Source organism: Lithobates pipiens, unplaced genomic scaffold (genome assembly GCF_037356315.1).
Source record: "Lithobates pipiens isolate NorthernLeopardFrog02 unplaced genomic scaffold, aLitPip1_a1.2 Scaffold_16, whole genome shotgun sequence".
NCBI classification, from domain to species: domain Eukaryota; kingdom Metazoa; phylum Chordata; class Amphibia; order Anura; family Ranidae; genus Lithobates; species Lithobates pipiens.
In genome coordinates, this window is record NW_027507748.1 from 316,076,497 (window position 1) to 316,098,731 (window position 22,235).

Below are 22,235 nucleotides of genomic sequence, written 5' to 3' on the forward strand. Positions count from 1 at the left end.
AAAAAACACCCATGGGTTGGCAGACATGGGATCATTTAAACACACAACATGGGCTAGTACCTTTCCCCTCATCTCCATCACTGGGAGGCTTCCGGTTCAGGGAACACCTATCATTTTTTTTAGGACAGGAGGCTTTAGTAAGCTTATATGTGTTCAATTTTTTTTTTTTTTAAGGCAATCATTTAAAAATCTTTTGTAAAGAAAAAGTGGGGGGGGGGGGGGGGGGGGCGACCCTGCTGAACACCTCCCTCGACAAACTAATTCAGAGATATAAGGTTTCAGTATATTAACCAAACATTGTATACAGTATTTTAACCAAACTTTAATCCCAAAAAAAGAAAAATAAAGTCACAGGGGTTAAAAGATTAAGGTGGGGGGAAGGAGCCTGGAATTTGTACATCAATGTTACATAACATTTACTATGTTGCTTGTAATCTTTACAGCACACAAACAAATGCAAGGTGCAATAAAGCCTTCTGCTTCTACTAAAGGAAAATAAAATTATATATCACTAAAGCACATAGATTTACAGCCAAAAAAAACATACTATTAAATACCAAGATCTTCACATAGTACCTGCATAGGACTATAGTTGCCCATATTTAAGGGTTAAAGAAATTAGGTGCAAGGCCCAGATATGCCATTCCTCTGGATTGGTAGTCCAAAGCTGCTCAGTGCTTTGGTCAAACATTAAATCACATTCTATAGTCAAGCAAATGTAGTCTTGAAAGTGATCCACATTTGTAGCATGTGTTCTAGTACAATCTTGTGCAAGAGCCTGCATTTGGAAAGACACCATCGGGGGGGGGGGGGGGGGGGGGACCAAACAACCTGGCATCAACCCCTTAAGACATGTTTCGGCAGACATACGGCAATGGGAGGAAACAGCAGGTCGAAGACACTAATTGAATGCATGGGGAGAATATATTGGGGGGAATCAGACTGAAGGATAGACCTAATTCCTCTAAAAATGGCAGCATAAAACTACATTACTCTTGCAAATCTGCTTAAAAAGTTTAAGCACCCTTGTTATATACATACAAAATTATGCAGTAAACAAAAAAAAAGGGGGGGGGGGGGGGTGTATTCCAAATCTTATTTAGCTCAGCAGGGCAACCTTAGAATTCATATTTTAGTAAACTGAAATATAAATTACAGATTTGATTCTATAGAGCAGTGATGGCGAAACTTGGCACCCCAGATGTTTTGGAACTACATTTCCCATGATGCTCCACTACACTGCAGAGTGCATGAGCATCATGGGAAACGTAGTTCCAAAACATCTGGGGTGCCAAGGTTCGCCATCACTGCTATAGAGTCACTACATCCCAGGGTTTTGCTTCTTGAATAAACTCAACTGTGTATTTTTAGAAATCGGAAGCTTAGCTCTGCAAAGGATAACAAAAAAAATAAAAAAATTGATCCTGTGACTGCCAATGATGGAATGCCATACCCAATTCACTCAGGCACAATGTAACATGTTACATTTCAGTATGCTTACAGTAAAGCGCCAAGCACATTTTACATCACTTCAAATTATCAGGCTTTAGTACAGGACATGCCTCAGAACAGTAGCATGTATTACTCAGGTAACGATGCAAGAGTTGTACCCTCTAGAAACCAATGTAGCTTGCAGAAAAGTAGAATGCTTTATGTTATGCATTACAAGTTTGGGTATGGTACATTTCAAATAGAAATAAAGCTGTATAACAGAAATATCAGGGTTCGGGCAACAAAAACTGAATTGTAACATACAGTATAAAGTTAGGTTTATTTGCCAGTTTCTGTCTGGAAACATAATAGAACCACATTTTCCATCACTTGTTACAAGACATACAATGTGAACACCTAATAAAAAAAAAGTTTAAAAAGCATGTCAAAAAACAAAATCTTTCCATCATCTGTACACAGTTGAAGGCAGCCATGTTATTTTCTTTCGTTTGACCTGGAACGGCTGTGAAGGGGGAAAACAAATACAAATGATATATTACTACAAGAATAAAAAAAAGAAAAAAAAAAAAAAAAGACTTTTCATTGCAAAATGTCCAGAGAAAAATATTCCAGTTTAAGGAAATAGTCACTACAAGAAACAGACTGAAAATAAATGCTATGCCCGTTGCATACTTGAAACCAATTGTGGTTATTTATTCAAGTCTCAGCACATGCTACAAGGCAAAGCAGGGTGTGTCTCAATATGCTAACTGTTGACTACCGTATATACTCGAGTATAAGCCGAGATTTTCAGCCTCTTTTTTGAGGCTGAAAGTGCCCCCCTCGGCTTATACTCGAGTCATCGCTGTCTGCCCGCTCGATCAGCGTGTCGAGCAGACAGACAGCGGCCATTCTAGAATTCAAAAGCCGCGCCTCCGGCGCCGCCTTCGCCTGTGATAGGCGGAACACTGAATTTCCCAGCAGCCTGTGTTCCGCCTATCACGGACATCGTATCATCCTCGTACTACGGACGAGGATGATACGATGTCCGTGATAGGCGGAACACAGGCTGCTGGGAAATTCAGTGTTCCGCCTATCACAGGCGAAGGCGGAGGCGCGGCTTTTGAATTTTACAATGGCCGCCGAGGCGCCGACGAAGAGGGCACGGGACGGAGGCAAGGCACGGCACGGGACGGGACGGAGGCAAGGCAAGGCACGACACGGGACGGAGGCACGGCACGGGACGGAGGCAAGGAGGCAAGGCACGGGACGGAGGCTCGGGACAAAGGCTCGGGACACAGGTAGGCTGGACACACACACACACACACGGATGGAGACACACAGGGATGGATGGATGGAGACACACACACACAGGGATGGAGGGATGGATGGATGGATGGAGACACACACACACAGGGATGGAGGGATGGATGGATGGATGGAGACACACACACACAGGGATGGAGGGATGGATGGATGGATGGAGACACACACACACAGGGATGGAGGGATGGATGGATGGAGACGGATACACAGGGATGGATGGATGGAGACGGACACACAGGGATGGACGGACACACACACAGGGATGGACGGACACACACACAGGGATGGACGGACACACACACAGGGATGGACGGACACACACACAGGGATGGACGGACACACACACAGGGATGGACGGACACACACACAGGGATGGACGGACACACACACAGGGATGGACGGACACACAGGGATGGACGGACACACACAGGGATGGACGGACACACACAGGGATGGACAGGCATGTCTCACCCTCGGCTTATACACGAGTCAATAAGTTTGCCAGTTTTTTTGGGGGTAAATTGGGGGCCTCGGCTTATATTCGGGTCGGCCTATACTCGAGTATATACGGTAATTGTAGATGCTTAGAGTACCTTCAAAAAACTGTGGAATTTTCAATGTAGTATCAATAAGATCCCTTTCACACAGCATGGTCATTTTAGCAGCGCTTTTAATCCTCGCTATCGTCCAAATAAGGGTTTAAAAAGCACCCATGTTGCAGCACTACCCATTCATATCAATGGGCACTGTGTGTGGGGGGGGGGGGGGTGTCTTAGCATCGTGCAGTGTGTAATCTTCACTTTGTGCACTTCAAATATCACTACAAATTACCTTCTTGATCTAGAAAATGAACGTGATGGTTTGTGGTTCCTTTCTCTGGACAAAGATCTCTCTCTTCTACGATCTCTAGAAAGGGACCTACAAAAAAAAAAAAAAAAAAAAAAAAATGAAGATTACATGAAACTGAAAAACCTGACATTTTAGAAACACTCACATAAAATGCCATGCATTTTGTTGAATTCCAGAATGCAGAAAAATTGCATATTTCAACCAGCACACATTTTACTACCCATGTGATCCATTCCACATCAACACACATTAAACACCATTTCCAATTGTGATCAACCCCCTTTAACCGCTTGCCGACCAGCCACCGCAGTTATACTGCAGCAGGTTGACTAGGCTGCAGAAACAGCCGTAGGTTATGTCAAGCTTGTAAGGGGGAATCTGTTGACGTGTGTGCCCACTGGGGGAGCCAGTCAGTGGGTCCGGCAGCCTCTGTCCACCAGCAATCGTTCTCTGCAGTGAAAGAACGGGGATGTACCATAGTAAACAAAGCAGATCTCTGTTCAGACAAGGGATGACACAGATCCTGTCTTGCTGCTATGCTACGATTTGAACCCCCTCCCCTGCATGTGCCATTAGTACAATGCATATTTTTAGCGCTGATCGCTGTAATAACGTCACTGGTTGCAAAAAACAAAAATCATAAATCCATCCCATATTTCTATAACTTTTGTGCAAACCAATCAATATACACTTAAAGGGGTTTCTCTCTACCAAAAATATGTAGCAGATTACAAATTGGCCTAATGGGGGGGGGGGGGGGGGGGAAGAACAAGTACGTACACACACACACACACACACACACTAAAATAGCTCTGCAGGAGTCTGCTATACTAATAATACGATGAAAAGAAAAATCGCTCCACTGAGCTATTGTGCCGACAAGGGGACTGGCACCCTGCACCACAACTGCCAATCTAAAGCTTGTCTTCAGCTAGCATGCCTGCACGGCCAGCTTCTTTCAGACAAGCTGGTGTACACAAATGTTAGCTGGTCGCTGTTAAGCTGAATCTAAGCAATATATGCCTAGATATGAAATTATGATTATCCATCTCCACACACACTCCGATGTTAATCATATGCTCAGTTCACTTGCTTACAAGATGCATAATTGCTTGTGGTTGACCTAGACAGTTGGCAACCAAAAAGGGCCAAAAAAAAACAAAAAAAAAAAACACATAAACACTCTATGCTACACCATGACAGCCAGTGAGGCTAGCTCTCTGCTCAGGGAGCTCTGACAACCAAACAGCTGTGATTGTTAACTCAGTTCTTAGCCTAAAGCTGGCCATACACCTATAGATTATCTGCAGATTTCCTATGGTTAGATGGGAAAAGTGTGAGATTCCTCCATTCAGTTTAGCGAACATGGAGAAATCTGTCGCAATTTCCATCCAACCATAAAAAATCTGCAGATAATCTATAGGTGTATGGCCAGCTTTGGAGCTGGCTAGGGACAGAGGCAGCATTGGAATGATGCTGCATCCACCTAGGCAAGTATAGGGAGAAAAAAAAATATATATACATTTAGTTTATTGCATTATAGGCACACTAGTACAAGATAAGAACCTTACCTACTACGGCTACGGGAAAAGCTCCTTCTCCTTGGAGATCTAGTGCAAAAAAAAAATAAAAAATTAAGTTTAGTCCTTGATGCGGAACATAGGAATTTACCTAAATCCGCTCAGTGAAGACCAAAGCAATTTATACCTACGTACAAATATAAACCATCGCTACCACCTAGAAGGTTGGGAAGAGAAACTGGAAATGGAAAATTAAATAGGCGCCAAATAAACTTCCACTAAGGGAACTCGTCAGCCTGCTAGCTGTGGACTGTAATCTGAACACCACTTGTGAACCCAGACTGGCTTGGAATATTTTTTTTTTTTTTTAAATCCTCCAATCATGCAAACCCGGTGGACAAAAATGTGCAAGCAGTATGCACTTGCAAAATTAGGGAAATTTGGAAAAAAATATAGCAAATCTGATTTAGGGAACATTCAGCAACCTATTACAGTCTCAAAATTTGTTAGCTAAATTGAATGGTGGGTTAGTAAAGAATATCAAACATTTAAAGATGATAGATAACTTACAAAACCTAGAGCTGGGACAACCATCATGTACAGCTCATACACTGGCCCAGGTTCAATAATAAAAAAAAAAAAAAAAATTGTCTATCACCCTTAAAAGCTCCAAAGATTTTAAGCAATTTACCTTCAAGTTTATGCACAGCCAGCCTTAGATTGAGCAAAGTAGAAAAAAATAAAAAATTACCTCTTACAAAAGCTGCTTAAAGTCTAACTTAAACCAGCAGAAAACTCTGTATAAGCAGGAAAAAACTTACTAGTTTTTGGGGTTTCAACAAGCTAGAAATGGCGAAGATGCCGGACAGGTGGCCAAGTAGCATTTGTAGATAAGTTTTGCCAGGTGTTGCGTTGAATTTAGATGGTTTGCGAAGGGGGATGATGTGGTTTTTCCTGCTTTTTTTGGTTAGCCGTAGGCTGGTGCTGCAGTTGTTGTGAAGACATTTTGTCAAAGTTAACAGCTGTGCAGATTGGCCGGTAATGTGTGGGCGCTGAAGGTGGGCTGCTGCCGAGTTTTGGTTAAGGTTGGAGAGTAGGAAGGCTGAGTGGACAGCATGCTCGGGAACCAAAGGGCGGTGCAACCTGATGACTGGCCATGCCTGGGTCATGTGATACGACACCAGCCAAGCTGAATGGGGCGCGCTGGTCACATGACGCTGAAAGGGCTAGTTGACTGGCTAATGTAGACCCAGAGGGTGGTGAGAAGAGACATGATGGTGACTCTGTAACGGGTTTCATTTTTATTAGATGGACCAAAAGTACACACAAAAGAAATACAAACAAAAAAAAACAAACAAAAAACAAACCATCAGTATAACTACCTGCTTTTAACTGATGGGGTATACTTAAACTATCTTGCAACTATGTTAAAAGCTACAAAGTATTTAAAAAAAAAATAAAAAAAAAAAATGAGTCTGACATAAGCAAGCATGAAAACCATAGATGGACCTGATAAAGACAAAAGCTGCACACTAATTTGCACTCTAAAATTACACTTATGACAAATGGTCATCCTAGTGCAATAAGGGCCCATTCACATGATGCATAAAGCAATGCATTTGTGCGTTATAGTAGCCTGCACCAAAGCAACCTGATTCATTCTGAAAAATGCTGGCAGTATACCTTAACGCACCTGCAGCGTCAACAATTCAGCGCATGCCATGTGTGTTGCTATGTGCTTTACAACAGGTGCACTGAAAGATGCAGCACAAGGGTGCCAATCTAAAAGCTGGTAAGTCCTACTGGGTGGCAACATTTACAGGAGTAACCCATTTTCACTGTGACACCAGTGTGAAGGGGCCCTGAAATATATATGCAAAATAAAGCGGGATAAAAATGGCAAAAAAAAAACGCTTAAGTGTGCTGCTCATCTGATAAAATGTTTACTTAACAGAATCTAGCAAAGCTTTTCAATTAAGGGCCCATTTATAAACAAATTGTTGTATATAAATAGTATATATAACCCCACTTATGCCATATTTCACCACAAGTGTCTTAAATATCGAGGACACCAAAAAAAAAAAAAATTGAGGTAAAATGACAAAAAAAAGGTGGCACAAAAATAATAAAAAAAATAACTGTTTTGGAAGGTGGGGAGACAAACTGCAAGGGTGATATATAAAATGAAAAATTTCAAATCTCTGCTTTATGGACAGGCTGATATCCAACAGGAGTGGATTTCAAACCAATTGTATGGTAATGTAAAGCTGTGAAATGGCAATTTTTCCCCATATAAAAATTAGGTGAAGTTTTGACTTTGCCTCTTTATAAATAGGCCCATGTGCCTTACATTCATAGACCATAACACAAGTAGCAACACCCCTGCTCCCACAAAAAAAAAAAAAAAAAATTCATCTGGTTTTGCTAATGTCTCCATACACACAGGATCCCTCTACGCAGATCACAAAGAGCTGCATAAGACCAGCTACATTTTGATTTCTAAAGAGAACATTCATCAAAAGATCAGAGAATGGCATCTCTCCTCCCTACTGTCAACCTAGTGACTCACGATAAAAGCTTGTATGATGCAAACTGATCACTGCAGATCTACTACACAGCCCAGCAGGAATATGGGGATTGCAACAAGGCATGTACACATGTGCAATATGGTGAAGGAGAGAAACCTTCCAGCTGTGCTCTCTGCAGAGACCAAATGCACTGTTACCCACACAGAGGCACTTATGAAGTACACAAAACAAAACCAGGGAGGTTTTAATTACAAATAAAGATTTTGCAAACCAAAACTGGTACAAAAGAATTAAAAAGGTGCCATGTAGAAAGCATTAGGGAGCAAATTATAGTTTTGACAATTTTTATGTAAAAAGATGTGCACTATTGCACAAACACTTGTATCTATAGTACAATAAAAAGTTAAATCCAGAGGATTTCTGTTTACTTAAGCAAAATTTGTTGTTTCACCTAGTCATAGATCATTTCAGAAGCGACAAATGATGCCTAGGTAAAGCAAAGGGAGGGAAACAATTAAATGTAAGCAAGCTTAAGGCATGGGTAACTGGCACAACACTCTGAATGGATTGCAGTAATTAACAGAAACACACCATTAAAAAAACGTTTCTCAAGAGATGGTAGGGCTTGCTCTTAGAAAGTTAAAAGACATCATACACAAAGTAACAAAGTTTGGTATAATACCTGCGTCTTGGAGGAGGACTCCTCCTACGGTAATCATCCCTAGGCCTCCTGTTCCAAGATGGCGGAGGACCACGATTCCGACTTCGTTTTTCACCATTCGATAATTCAACCCTAACGCGACAGCCACACATTGTCCTGAGAAAAATCAAAACACATGCAGTTAAGTATGCATTTTTAAAACTTACCCAAGTAGACCTGTGCCCTCTCCTTAAAATTTTATTTCAGCACATCACAGGCACCCCCAAATGTACCTGCAGATTAGAGACGCAGAATGCCTACATGCTCTATTTCCAGAAGGTAGAAGGGTGGTGGTGGATTGGATATGTGCAACAAAGCATTACTACACATGCATATCAGAGAACAACCATCTTGAAAAGCAAGTAAAGGAAATTACCGTCCATCAAGCTCTCTAACTGCATCTGCTGCATCTCTAGGATCTTCAAATTCTACGAATGCAAAGCCAGGGGGATTCCTGGCAACCCACACGCTACGAAGAGGTCCATAGTAGCCAAAAGCCCGCTCAAGTTCCGTTTTATTTCCATTGTTGCCAAGATTTCCTACATAGACTTTGCAGTCTAGCGGACAAGAGTCACGGTGCATGGCTGTAACAAAGACAATAATGGTTATTACCACGTTTTGGATTTCAGTCCTAAGGCATGCACAGAAAATAACGCTTCAGTAAATGAACAAGATAAAATAAAAAAAAAAAATATGGAGATGAGATATAGATCTCTCAATTCAAGTATGTTGCTGAGTAAAGCTACTGGGCCAAGTTTTTAGTCCCTCCAAGATAAAGTTCAATTGATCACTTTCTTTACATTGATTTTCATGAATGAGACTAACAGTTACACTCCTGATAACCCACAATACAGAAATGAAATCACTTGCAAACTATTAGCGGTCATTCACCTCTTCACAGGCTTAAAAAAGGAGAGCAAACAATTGCAGACTTATTACACTGTCCAGGGATCACCACCATTTTAAAAGGGGTTGTATAGGTCCGATTTATTTTTAAAACACACGTTATACTTACCTCCACTGTGCAGTTTGTTTTGCATGCAGAGTGGCCCCGATCCTGCTGTTCTTGGGGTCCCACGGCTGATGTCTCAGCTCCTCCCCACTAAAGCTAACCCACTCTGGGAAGCTCTTTCCCAAGGGGGTTAGCTCCATGACAGTGAGGAGTTTTTCACTTTAATGCATAGGATGCATTAAGGTGAAAAAAACAAACCTTTACAACCCCTTTAAGCATCTTTGAGCAGGACAGTGCCAGATGCTGCTCAAAGTGAGCATTTCTGCAGTCCACGAACAAAGATGACCTCTTCTGGCACAGTCAGCTCAGTGACATGGAGCCTGTTAAAAACGCAGGTTTATGGTCTGTTCAATGAAATCAAACCTACATTACCAGGCTCTAACATTGTAAAGGCTTGGCCACTGCACCTACCCGTGTGACCGGCACAGTGCTTGGGCAGGAAGCTCAGCAACAAGCATGGTATCCAGTGTACACACTGGCTACAGAGCCACCCTCCTAAGCCTCATTGGCAGCACGGTCCAATCTCATGCAGTAGTATTGGGCAACCATTGTATTTAGAAGTTTTAATTAGTTTAGATTAAATCTAGAGTTAAAAGGTGAATACTTATCTGTCAAACAGTCCCACAGCAGCATGGGACTGTAGTCACGATTGCGCATGCACAGGAGATAGTAATCCCTGCACTGTAAGCGGTGCATGAGCAGCTCATTTTACAACACCAGAGAAAAACAGTGAGCAAGCAGTATGGCCATTTTATTGCAGAAGAGACAGTGCATGGTCTCTTCTGCAATAAAAAGCCTTCTGTGCCGCTTTAACGTCACTCATAATAAATCAAGATTGAAATTTGTCAAGGTGTCCTTGAGTTACATAATGGTTATTGTGATTCAACACCCCACCCCCCCCAAACTTACAGCTGTCAGAAAAAACCCTCACCCCAAAAAACGTAGTGGGCAAATGTTTATCAACAGCGATAAAGAGAAGCAATGTATCTCTCGGTTCTTTTAGATCAAAAAGAGGTGAACTTGAGTCTGTAAATTAGGTCACTTTAAGCACTTGAGCTCGGTTCACACTGCAGTGTTGCAGGAACCCTGTTAATCCAGTACAGGTTCCTGCATCGCATGTCTCCCACCAGCAGTTCCCACACTGCACTATGCAAACTTTCAATTGGGACGGGAATCTGATTGCATGGGTGTGAACAAAAAGGGTCCTGCACGCATTTGGTTTGAATGCAAACTTAGCTATAGTTTGTATGGCTGATTTCGCAAAGCAGACATCACATGCAATTTACTCAGCAGTGCGAATCACCTGTGATATCCGTTATTGCAGCAGTGGGAACCAGCCTTTGAAGACTAAATTGTGTTCTGACACTTGTTGCTTACAAGTTAAAAAAAATCTGTATTTGCTTGAAAATTACCCAGAACCCAAATATATATCAGATCGTAAGCTCGCAGGAGCAGGGCTCCTCTAACCCTCGTTTTGAAACGTACTGTCTCCTCACATTGTAAGGGCCGGTTCACACAGCGAGGCGTCTCCGACTTGCCTCGCCGCGACCTGCGGGGACCTCAGCGGCGACTTGCAGAGGACTTCTGTATAGAAGTCAATGCAAGTCGCCCCCGAAGTCGCCCAGAAGTAGTACAGGAACCTTTTTTCTGAGTCGGAGCGACTCGAGTCGCTCCTCTCAGAACGGTTCCATTGTACAGAACGGGGGCGACTTGCGGGAGCGAGGCGAGGCGTGTCGCCTCGCATCGCCTCGCTGTGTGAACCGGCCCTAAAGCACTGCACAAACTGTTGTCATATTCCTCATTAGGCGACACCAGCTAGCTATTGTAGGGATTATCAGAACTCCTAGTCTCAGGGGCCAGAGCCAGAAAAAGATTTGCGATTACACAAAGGATTCCTCAAAAAAATAAAACCAAATGACAATGGCCCCATCACATCAGTTTTAAGTAAAAATCCCTTACATTAAGTGGCTATTTTACTAATAAACACGGCTTAGGGGGGGAAAAAACCCCCCACCAACCTAGATCAGCCTTAACTTTTTTTTTAAACAGTTGAAGCCTTGAAACAACGTTTCAGGCTCAGGGAACACCTGCTAGCTAATAGAGCTACATATTACAGTTTATTAGTGTAATTTTCAGTGGGAAGAGTCCCCTTGCAAATAGGTAAAAAAAGATCATTGCTGCCAGTGGCCACTTATCCAAGGCACAGAATTAGCAATTTTTTCTAGGAAACCCAAGCAACCTCCATGAGGAAACAAAGTCAGTCAGATTGTTTGAATCATGGCCAGTTCAGCAAGGACTGGCCAACATTTGAACCATGTGTGGGTAGGCTGAATGTACCAGTCAAACCAGCGATCAACTTTGGTACAACTAAAACGTCAGATTTTTGGCATGAGAAAATTGGCAGCAGCTATAGCGACCAGCAATAATCACTGTTCCCCCAGCAGGGGTGGCTCTCCGTTAGTCTGCCTCATTTAGTAAATAGCACAGCAGATGCATTCTGCATTACACATTAAAGGCATCCTAAAATAGTGTTATTGGCATTCAGCCGATAAAAAAAAAGTGCAGATAAATGGCAGCGAAAAAGCACAGCAGTTTTACCGCAAATCCGCATCGATTTTTATCACATGTTACTGGTGTGTTTTGAACCAGTAAGGTGGGGAGTTGGGGAAATGTGACCATGTTTTTTTTTAAATGTTGCGCACCAAGCATGGGTGCACGCTACATAAAATATGGTCAGAGCCCTAGGCCTGATGCCTAAAAAAAAATAGGCATGTTTACAGCTGCTTTTTTCTGCAGCCAGTAAACTTCCCAGCATGTCCATGCACACATGGCTGTTATCACTTTTTTGGCAGGGGCATTTTCTGGATGGAAAACGCAGTGGGATTTTCAGCTGTAAGAACATTCCCACCCTGATAAAAGCTTAAAAACATGGCTATTAGCATTTTTGAGCCATATGCTTTTGTGAGTATAGTTTTGCAGAGATAGATATATTCTACAGCCAACGCTATTGGCAATCTTATAACGTCCAGTGTGCATGTGGCCTTAATGGGAACACACAAGAACAATGGAAGGCAGAGGACCTGCCTCTCATGTGACTGACCAGAAAAACCCCCTGCAATTTTCTCCATTCCCCTCCTCCCTTATAGGAAACAATGACTTAAGGGTGAGGTTCCCACCCTCCCCACCAACAAACCTCTGCATCTGCGGCTCTCAGTGAATAAAACACCTGAAAAAAATAAAAAAAAAGTGCAGCAAAACTACTTATTGAAGCTGCTGTAGCACTCAGGCTTTCCTGGTATCAGGACTCTCAATATGATAACATCAGCCTCTACATCTGGACCATAGGGCAGTGTTGTGTCATGAGGGCCAGCCATGCCACACACTTTGAAAAGGTCGGATTAGGAAGCTTTATTAACAAGTGAAGATATAAAGCTGACCACAAACTATGCACTCTTCATTGATTGGGTGTTACAGGCACTGCCTCGTTTAACACTTGTTAAATCTAAAACTGGCCATATACTACAGAATAAGATTGTACAATCTTTTTTGGGTTCCTCATATACATGTTACAATCAACATCAGGAGTGATCAAATCTGCCTTATAGAGATTTATAGAATCAATCCAATTTGCACCGAAATGGGTAGGCCCAGGCACTACATAGTGGTTGATAGATAATCGACTTGCACACCACCAATTACTTTTTTTGAAAGCTCAATTTGTTCAAAACTGCAAAAAAGTGAATACCTATAACCTCCCTTCTGAAGGTTTTACCTTGATCACATTAAAGTGGTAGTAAACCCACAAAACACATGCAAGACAAAGGCATAGATCGAAGCCCTCACAACGCTCCCAGAGTTGCTTTTGGGTATCACAGTCTCTGGCGCTGTTATTGGCCAAGGTGACATACCTCCCATGCATGCACACACAAGCCGCCAATAACCACACACTGACTGAGGCAACGGCTTAGGAGATATCCAGGGTAGCTACAGGCAAGCCTTATAGGGTTACCTGTAGTAAAAAGTGGTTGTAAAGGGTTTACATTCAGCCAAGTTGGAAAAAAAAAAAAAAACACTTCTCGGCATATTGACTGAATGAGGTGTCTGCTATAGATCAATATGGAAGAGACTGGATGGAATATAGTAGATTCATTAATTTATTGAAGTGTATGGCCACGCGTAAGGGCCGGTTCACACTGCGGGCGATGCGAGGCGACACGACTCGCCGCAGTGTGAAAAGTCGCCCCCGTTCTGTACAATGGAACCGTTCTGAGAGGAGCGACTCGAGTCGCTCCGACTCAGAAAAAAGGTTCCTGTACTACTTCTGGGCGACTTGCATTGACTTGCATACAGAAGTCATCTGCAAGTTGCCGCTGAGGTCGCGGCGAGGCAAGTCGGTGTCGCCTCGCCTGCAGTGTGAACCGGCCCCAAGGCTGCCATACATTGATACAACCTCCATTAGATCTATATAGCAACCTGCCCAGTTGGGTATATACTGAAAGCATTGTTTAGGTGGGAACTTGTATTGCATTTTTCATGCTCATCTCATTGGTTGAGACAGCAGTGGAAGCCATTGGCTCTCATCACTGTCAATTTCAGCCAGTGTGCCAATGAGGAGAGAGTATGGGCAGGGCCAAGCTAGTGTTAAAGCGGTTGTAAACCACTGCACTTTTTTCTTACCTGTAAGGCAAAGGCATAATGTGCTAGTATGCATCGCATACTAGCACATTATGCGAAACTTACCTCAAAATGAAGACTTCCAGCGATCCCATCACTGGAGACAGCATCCATTTTTACCCATGTTTGCAGACTCCGGCTTTGACTGGCCAGAGCTGCGATATCACTCTCGCGCATGCATGCGGGTGCCGAGCCGCTGGCCATGGCATAGGGCTCCTGAAGAAACTGTATGAGCGGCCGTTCCTTCAGAGTATGCGCCAGTGAGGTCATTGGCTGCACGCTCAGTAAATATCTCTTAAACAGTGCATGCTTAGGAGATATTTACACTACCTATTGGTAAAAAGGTAAATATGGAAGTTTGTCATCTAATGGACACAGAGCATCAGGTGCCCCCACAGCTAGCTCCTTGCTATAGGGCAGGGATGGCAAACCTTGGCACTGCATTTTCCCAGGAGGCTCAACTACACTGCAGAGTGCATGAAAATCCTGGGAAATGTAGTTCCAAAACACCTGTGCTAAGGTTCGCCATCACTGTTATAGGGGCATTAGGCCGGAGGCCAGGACCACTGGCGAGTGACACAAAAGGATAGGAGCTGCTTTGTGCAAAGCCACTGCGCATGCACTACTAGAAGAAATAATAAAAAGGTGTGTGTGTGTATATATATACATATACACACACACACACACAAACACTTTAGGCGTGTCCTAATTGGATACAGTTTAGAAAATCTAAGATTGTATAGTGTATGGCCAGCCTTAAATACCCATCCACACCAGCTGGGTGCGTTTAACACGCATTCTAACCACATACAGTTCAAACGCCAGGTTGTCTTGTGGACGCAGTTCTTTTAGTGCAGTGAGGAAATGCAAAAATTAAACGCAAAACGCACCGCCAGCACATCACACATAAAAGCCCAAGGAAGAAAGTGACCTCATTGGACAAATGTATCTAGAAAATCACGCATCAGCTGCATGTAAACGCTTAAAGAGCGTTGCAAACTGTTGAGGCTATATAAAAATACTGTATAATAAAGACACATATGTACACATTAAAAAGACACTATACATATTGAATAATAAAGACACTATATATTGTATGATAGTATTAATGCTCAAAGGAATGTAAATGCATAACAAAAAACAAATAAAAAATACAGATCTGCAGTTTTTGGTGTGAATGGACCCTCAGGCTGGTTTTGCACCGGTTAGCCACAGCATGGGTGTACCTGCGGTTTTCCATATACGTTATTATAGGGCTGCACAGAGCACCAAAGACGCATGCTGCATTTTGTCAAGGCTGTACATAATTTTTAGCATGCTTTTAGAAAAATCGGCCAATGGACCCAATGGAAATTCTATGGGAAACTGAGTGAACTGCAGCCGTACCGCAATGGTGTGAAACTTGCCTTACGCGGGATTGCATAGTGTATGGTTCTTAGGCCAGATTGTATGGTCATAGCTGGATTGGTCTTCAGCCTTAGCTTTAGAAAAAAAAAAAAGTGGTGCAATGGTGGCAGAGCCCACATCCACTACAAAAGCGCTGAGACATGCAGGACACTTCCTCCTCACATGAAGGATGAGCTCAGAACACATTAGCAGAAGCAATGAATGAAGAGCAGTGACTGGACCATCATAAAGGAAATAAAAACATTCACTGAAAATATATATAAAAATGTAATTCACTCACACGTAAAATATATATATATATATATACACATACATACATACATACATACACACACACGCCTCACCACAAAGGATCCCCTCCCCCACATACATGGCACACAGAGCTGACCACACACTGTACAATCCCACTATACAGAGGACAGGCCTGCCTGGCTGCTTTCATAGTGAATGAATCCTGTTTTGGTAAAGACTGTACAGTACATGGGTAAGCATTAAAATCTTTCAAAAAAAAAGCCTCATGGCCTTTGATAAAGATTCCCTGAGGTGAAGTATGGAGGAAACGAGGAGCCATTACACGCATCTATTCCCGCTCACATAGAAAACAAAATGGCGGCCTGCCTTTGTCCCCCACAAACACACACATCCACCCCCCGCCACAATACTACACCAGGCCCGCCATTCCAAATACGAGTAATGTACAGAGAGCACGGTGCGATCATAACGTACGTGGTGTTTTTTCCCTCATCGTCATTTACCGCTTTCGTATGGGGCTCGGGATCCGTAGCTCGCTCTGGACTCCAGTATGTAAGTCTTCCCGCTTGTGGTATGCCAGGCACAAAATGGCTCTCTAGCCCGGGAGAACTTCTGTCTCTAACAACCCACCTCTGACGTCAACTAAGATCCACCAATACTGGCGAGGCAGGTGAAAAGAGGGAGGCGGCGTAGCCGCGCCCTCTCTGGCGGGTAAGAAGGGGGCGTGGAAAGGTGCAACGGCCATGTTTGTTGAGGGAATGGGTGTTCTAGCTTCTCTTTGATAGATTAACGTGAAAGAAAATGGCGCAGGGTTCGCTGGTGGCATTGAACGTAAAATATATGTACTAAATGAGTTTATTGCTCACTAATTCTTCACGTTAAATTTTTTTTTGTTGTTTTATTCGCAGGTTGCTTACTACTGCATGTTATCGTGGGGAAGCATGGCAAATTTTGAGGAAATCTCTTGAGGCGTTCCTGCAGTCAGCTGGTCCTCTGAGTGTTAGCATAGCCCCCAACTGTCCCTGATTCTGAGGGACTGTCCTTTATTCCAGATAAACTCCCTCTGTTCCTCTTTCCTCCTCAATTGTCCCTCCATTTCGCTATGATCTGTATAGTTGTACATAAACTTAACTATTTATCTTTCAAAAAGTGCTAAACCTTTCACCCACTTACAAAATTGTAAATTTCAGAAGCCAATATAAAGGAATATTAGTGGTAAAAAGGACTTATATTACTAAAGATCTACATACCTTTGCTAATAGGTGTCCCTCGTTCCCATCTCAAAAAATTGGGAGGTATGTGTCATGACCCGTACACACGATCAGAAAATCGTGCGAAAAATACCACTTTCCAAGCGATCGTACGATAATCTGGTTGTTAGTACACAGCTTTTCAAGAGCCAATCACAACGATTCATGCAAAATTATCCTAAGGAATGAGCATGAAAAATGTTCTTGTACAAAACCAGATCGATCAATTTTCGTTTGATCAGTATTGTTGTTGTTTGAAAATACAATACAAGTATATTACAACACTCTAAAACACAGATGCAGTTTTAAAGCATGTTATGTTTGGTATATATTTACTGGGCGTAACATCATCTTTTATATTTTACCAAATAATGGGGTATTATATTGTGGTTTTGTGCATTAAAATTCATTATTGATATTCATTGTATTTATTTTCAAAAAAATTTAGTTTGAAAAACTGCTGCAACACCCCGCCTTTATTCTCCAGGGCCTGTGTTAAAAAACAATATACACTCACCACTTTATTAGGTACACCTTATTAGTACCGGGTTGGACCCCCTTTTGCTTTCATAACTACCTTAATTCTTTGTGGCATAGATTCAACTAGGTGTTGGAAACATTCCTCAAAGATTTTCGTCCATAGTGACATGATAGCATCACGTAGTTGCTGCAGATTTTTCAGCTGCACATCCATGATGTGAATCTCCTGTTCCACCACATCCCAAAGGTGCTCTATTGGATTGAGATCTGATGACTGTGGAGGCCATTGGAGTACAGTGAACTCATTGTTAGACCCCTTTCACACTGGGTCGTTGTGCAGGTGCCATTGTGTTAAAAATAGCGCCTGCAAACCGACCTGAAACAGCTGCTGCTGTGTCTCCAGTGTGAAAGCCCTGAGGTCTTTCACACTGGAGCGGGGCGGTAGCAGGACGGTAAAAAAAGTCCTGCTAGCACCATCTTTGGAGTGGTGTATACACCACTCCTTCACCGCTTCTGCCCATTGAAATCAATGGAGCAGCAGGGCTATACCTCTGCCTGCTGCCCCAAGTGCCTCTGCAGATGCGTTTTGTGGTGGTTTTTAACTGTTTCTCGGCCATTAGAGTGGGGTAAATCTGCCCCGCTAGCAGTCGAATAGCGCCGCAAATCAGATGGTAAAGCGCAGCTAAAAATACGCGTGCTTTACTGCCGACGCACCTCCCGCCCAAGTGTGAAAGGGGCCTTATGTTCAAGAAACCAGTGGTGAGAGGATTTGAGCTTTGTGACATGGTGTATTATCCTGCTGGAAGGAGCCATCAGAAGATGGGTACACTGTAGTCCTAAAAGGACGGACATGGTCAGCAACAATACTCGGGTAGGCCATGGAATTTAGAGGGTAAGTTCACCTTTACAGAAAAATCTCTAAGGTGAACTTACACAGGACCCCCCCCCCCCCCGGGCCGTTTTTAAGGCAGGGCAAAAGGGGCAGCTGTCCTGGGCCCTGTCCTTGTTGTGGGGCCCAAAGCAGCTGCCTCATACTTGCCAACTATCTTGGTTTAAATTCCCTCGTCCTTTGAAGTTTTAGTCCTGTGCTGTGTCCCAGTATCTCAGTGTGAAGTGCTGCTACTAATGCTCCCCAGCTCTACCCTATTGTTGTGTAAAAATTACTGACCTGCCAACCCTGTGTTTACATGTGAATTACCGGCATTCATATGTAAATAGCGGCACCATTCATAGGTATAACATGCAGCCCGAGGTCATATCCACAGTAATCTCTAGCAACCAATCAACAAGCTGAAATCATGTGCTGTAAACTCTAGCAACTAATCAGTGATCCGTAATGTGTGCTGTAACCTCTAGCAACCAGTCAGTGAGCGGTAATGATACACTGTTACTTCTGGAAACTAATCGCAATAGCTGTCTGATCTGATTCAGTAAACTGATTTTTAGTCTAGCTGCTATTTATTGTATGTCTCAGAGCAGGTGAGGAGCAAAACTACATGGGGGGGGGGGCCCAAGAAAAGTTTTGCCCAGGGTCCGATCAATATTAAAGACGGCCCTGACCCCCCCAGTCCCACTGACCTGCATGGCAGTGATCTGCCGTTATGAGCCCCAGTATAGCCGACTCACGGCTCCCTGGGCTTAGAAATCCCCAAAGCTTAATCTCCGAAACGTACCTCATCAGGAGGGACGTTTAGAAGCATTCTAATTGGTCGGTGGCGGCACCGACCAATCAGAAGCCAGGTAGCCCGTCCCCTCAGTGGGGAAGAAGGAGAGAAAGCTGAGAGGATTTCTAAGCCCCGGAGCCATGAGGCGACTATACTGGGGCTTATAACAGCAGATCGCCACCATGCAGGTCAGCGGAACTGGGGGAGGGGGGGCGCGAGGAGGGGGTCCTGTGTAAGTTTACCTTACAGATTTTTCTGTAAAGGTGAACGTACACTTTAAAGCGGCAGTAAACCCGCTGATTTTTTTTTTTACATCTGGAAGGAAAAAGGCATAATGAGCTACTAGCTCATTATGAAATACCTTAAAATGAGGTGCTGGCATCTCACTCTGTCCACGCCAAGGGAGCTGACATGTTCCCTCGGTGTGTCTTCCGGGTATTGCGGCTCCGGCGCTGTGAGTGGTCGGAGCCGCGATGTCGTCACTCTCGCACAGGGTCTGGCTTCTGTCGGACTTTCAGCTGAGAATCCCCAGTGCGCATGCGCTGCTGAAGTCAGCGGCTCATTGCGAGGGGAATATCTCCTAAACCATACAGATTTAGGAGATGTTCTTTTTACCTACAAGTAAGCCTTATTATAGGCTTACCTGTAGGTCAAAGTGAAAAAATTACCTATACAACCGCTTTAAATGATACTCAATTGATACTAAGGGGCCCAAAGTGTGCCAAGAAAATATCCCCCACACCATTACACCACCACCACCAGCCTGAACCGCTGATATAAGGCCCTCTGTCCCTCTTTTGGTCTTATTTATGTAGCACCCTGATGTTTAGGCAGGGCTGCTTGTAAATTTAGTGGCCTTATGGCCTAGCTGCCAACATAACACACGTCCACCCAGACAGCCATCCAGGTGGCGCAGAACCCTGATCACCTGACTCCACCCAAATAAATAGGTTTACCAGCAGGCCAAGGAACCTAAGAAAATCCCTGCCCATTGGCTGAGACACCCCATTCATTCATAATCTGTCCTTGCTATGCCCTTGTCTTATCCAATGTCACCAGCTACCAAGCCACCTAGTGACAGAAGAGAGAAGTGCAGCAATTCCATAGGTAAGGGCCTCCAGCCAGACACCACTTCTGTATTGGTAGGATGCTGTCTCCTATGGCAACAGTCTAACGGTAATAGCTCAGGAGGGTTTAGTACATGCCCCACACTATATAAGGCCCCCAGCGTAGCAGCCTTGTGTAGTGTGCTGGCGTGCAGGGAAAGAGCAGGATAGGCAGGGACAGTGTCTTTTTGCTTTTGAACCTAGCACTGTTACAGTGGGTGTTGTGTGCACAGTATACACCTGAAGCTACCCCTTATTGCTGGTGTTGTTCTGTTTCTGTAACACAGGCATCTGCAGCATTTACAGTGGGTGTAGTGTGCCTCCTGCACAGTATACACCTGGAGCTACCCTTTATTGCTGGTGTTGCTCTGTTTCTGTAACACAGGCATCTGCAGCATTTACAGTGGGTGTAGTGTGCCTCCTGCACAGTATACACCTGAAGCTACCCCTTATTGCTGGTGTTGTTCTGTTTCTTTAACACAGGCATCTGCAGCAGTTACAGTGACAGTAGTGTGCCTCCTGCACAGTATACGCCCGAAGCTATCCCTTATTGCTGGTGTTGTTCTGTTTCTGTAATACAGGCATCTGCAACATTTACAGTGGATGTAATGTGTCTCCTGCGCAGTATATACATGAAGCTACCCCTTATTGCTGGTGTTGTTCTGTTTCTGTAATACAGGCATCTGCAGCATTTACAGTGGTTGTAGTTTGCCTCCTGCACAGTATACACCTGAAGCTACCCCTTAATGCTGGTGTTCTGTTTCTGTAACGCAGGCATCTACAGCAGTTACAGTGACAGTAGTGTGCCTCCTGCACAGTATACACCTGAAGCTACCCCTTATTGCTGGTGTTGTTCTGTTTCTGTAACACAGGCATCTGCAGCATTTACAGTGGGTGTATTGTGCCTCCTGCACAGTATACACCTAAAGCTACCCCTTATTGCTGGTGTTCTGTTTCTGTAACACAGGCATATGCAGTGGTTGTAGTGTGCCTCCTGCACATTATGCACCTGAAGCTACCCCTTATTGCTGGTGTTGTTCTGTTTCTGTAACACAGGCATCTGCAGCAGTTACAGTGACAGTAGTGTGCCTCCTGCACAGTATACACCTGAAGCTACCCCTTATTGCTGGTGTTGTTCTGTTTCTGTAACACAGGCATCTGCAGCATTTACAGTGGGTGCAGTGTGCCACCTGCACATTATACACCTGAAGCTACCCCCAATTGCCGGTGTTGTTCCGTTTCTATACCACAGGCATATGGAGAAGTTACAGTCGGTGTATTGTGCCACCTGCACAGTATATACCTGAAGCTACCCCCAATTGCTGGTGTTGTTCCGTTTCTATACCACAGGCATCTGAAGCAGTTACAGTCTGTGTATTGTGCCACCTGCACAGTATACACCTGAAGCCACCCCCAATTGCTGGTGTTGTTCCTTTTTTATACCACAGGCATCTGGAGCAGTTACAGTTGGTGTATTGTGCCACCTGCACAGTATACACCTGAAGCTACCCCCAATTGCTGGTGTTGTTCCGTTTCTATGCCACAGGTATCTGAATCAGTTACAGTCAGTGTATTGTGTCACCTGCACAGTATACACCTGAAGCTACCCCCAATTGCTGTTGTTGTTCCATTTCTATACCACAGGCATCTGGAGCAGTTACAGTCGGTGTATTGTGCCACCTGCACAGTATACACCTGAAGCTACTCCCAATTGCTGGTGCTCTCATCTCCCTGCAGGCCATTAGTATCTGGAAGGCCAACAATGAGAGGCAGACAGTTAGGAGCCAATAAAAGAGGGCAAGCAGGCTCTGTGTCTAGAGGCAACAGTGCTGGTCGTGGACGCGGTGCATCGTCATCAGCGGGTGGCCATGGGACACGCTTGTGCTTATTTTTGGCAGCTGGACTTGTTCAGCCGCAACATGCCGAAGACTTGGTAGAGTGGATGACCAAGCCCTCCTCATCCTCTTCATCCTCTCACACCCAGGCTTAGGGTACTGGCAAAGCAGCTGCCAACGCGTCCTCTTCCCTCGTCTAAA

At 43.9% G+C, this 22,235-nt stretch overlaps 1 protein-coding gene across 2 annotated transcripts; it reads right to left on the reverse strand.

Annotated features, from left to right (window-relative positions):
• Positions 1–1,752: 1,752 nt before the first annotated feature.
• SRSF3 (serine and arginine rich splicing factor 3) lies at positions 1,753–16,364 on the reverse strand. 2 transcript variants are annotated; one of them, XM_077481654.1, is made up of 6 exons: positions 16,203–16,364; positions 8,731–8,938; positions 8,337–8,471; positions 5,178–5,216; positions 3,589–3,675; positions 1,753–1,954 (listed from the first exon to the last, which is right to left on the reverse strand). In XM_077481654.1, exons 2-6 carry the CDS (start codon positions 8,934–8,936, stop codon positions 1,927–1,929), a joined length of 495 nt encoding a protein of 164 aa, XP_077337780.1. In that variant the 5' UTR covers positions 8,937–8,938; positions 16,203–16,364; the 3' UTR covers positions 1,753–1,926. The 2 variants fall into 2 exon arrangements, with proteins under 2 accessions (XP_077337780.1, XP_077337779.1); XM_077481653.1 differs by having other exon boundaries at positions 16,174–16,340.
• Between the last annotated feature and the right edge of the window lie 5,871 nt (positions 16,365–22,235).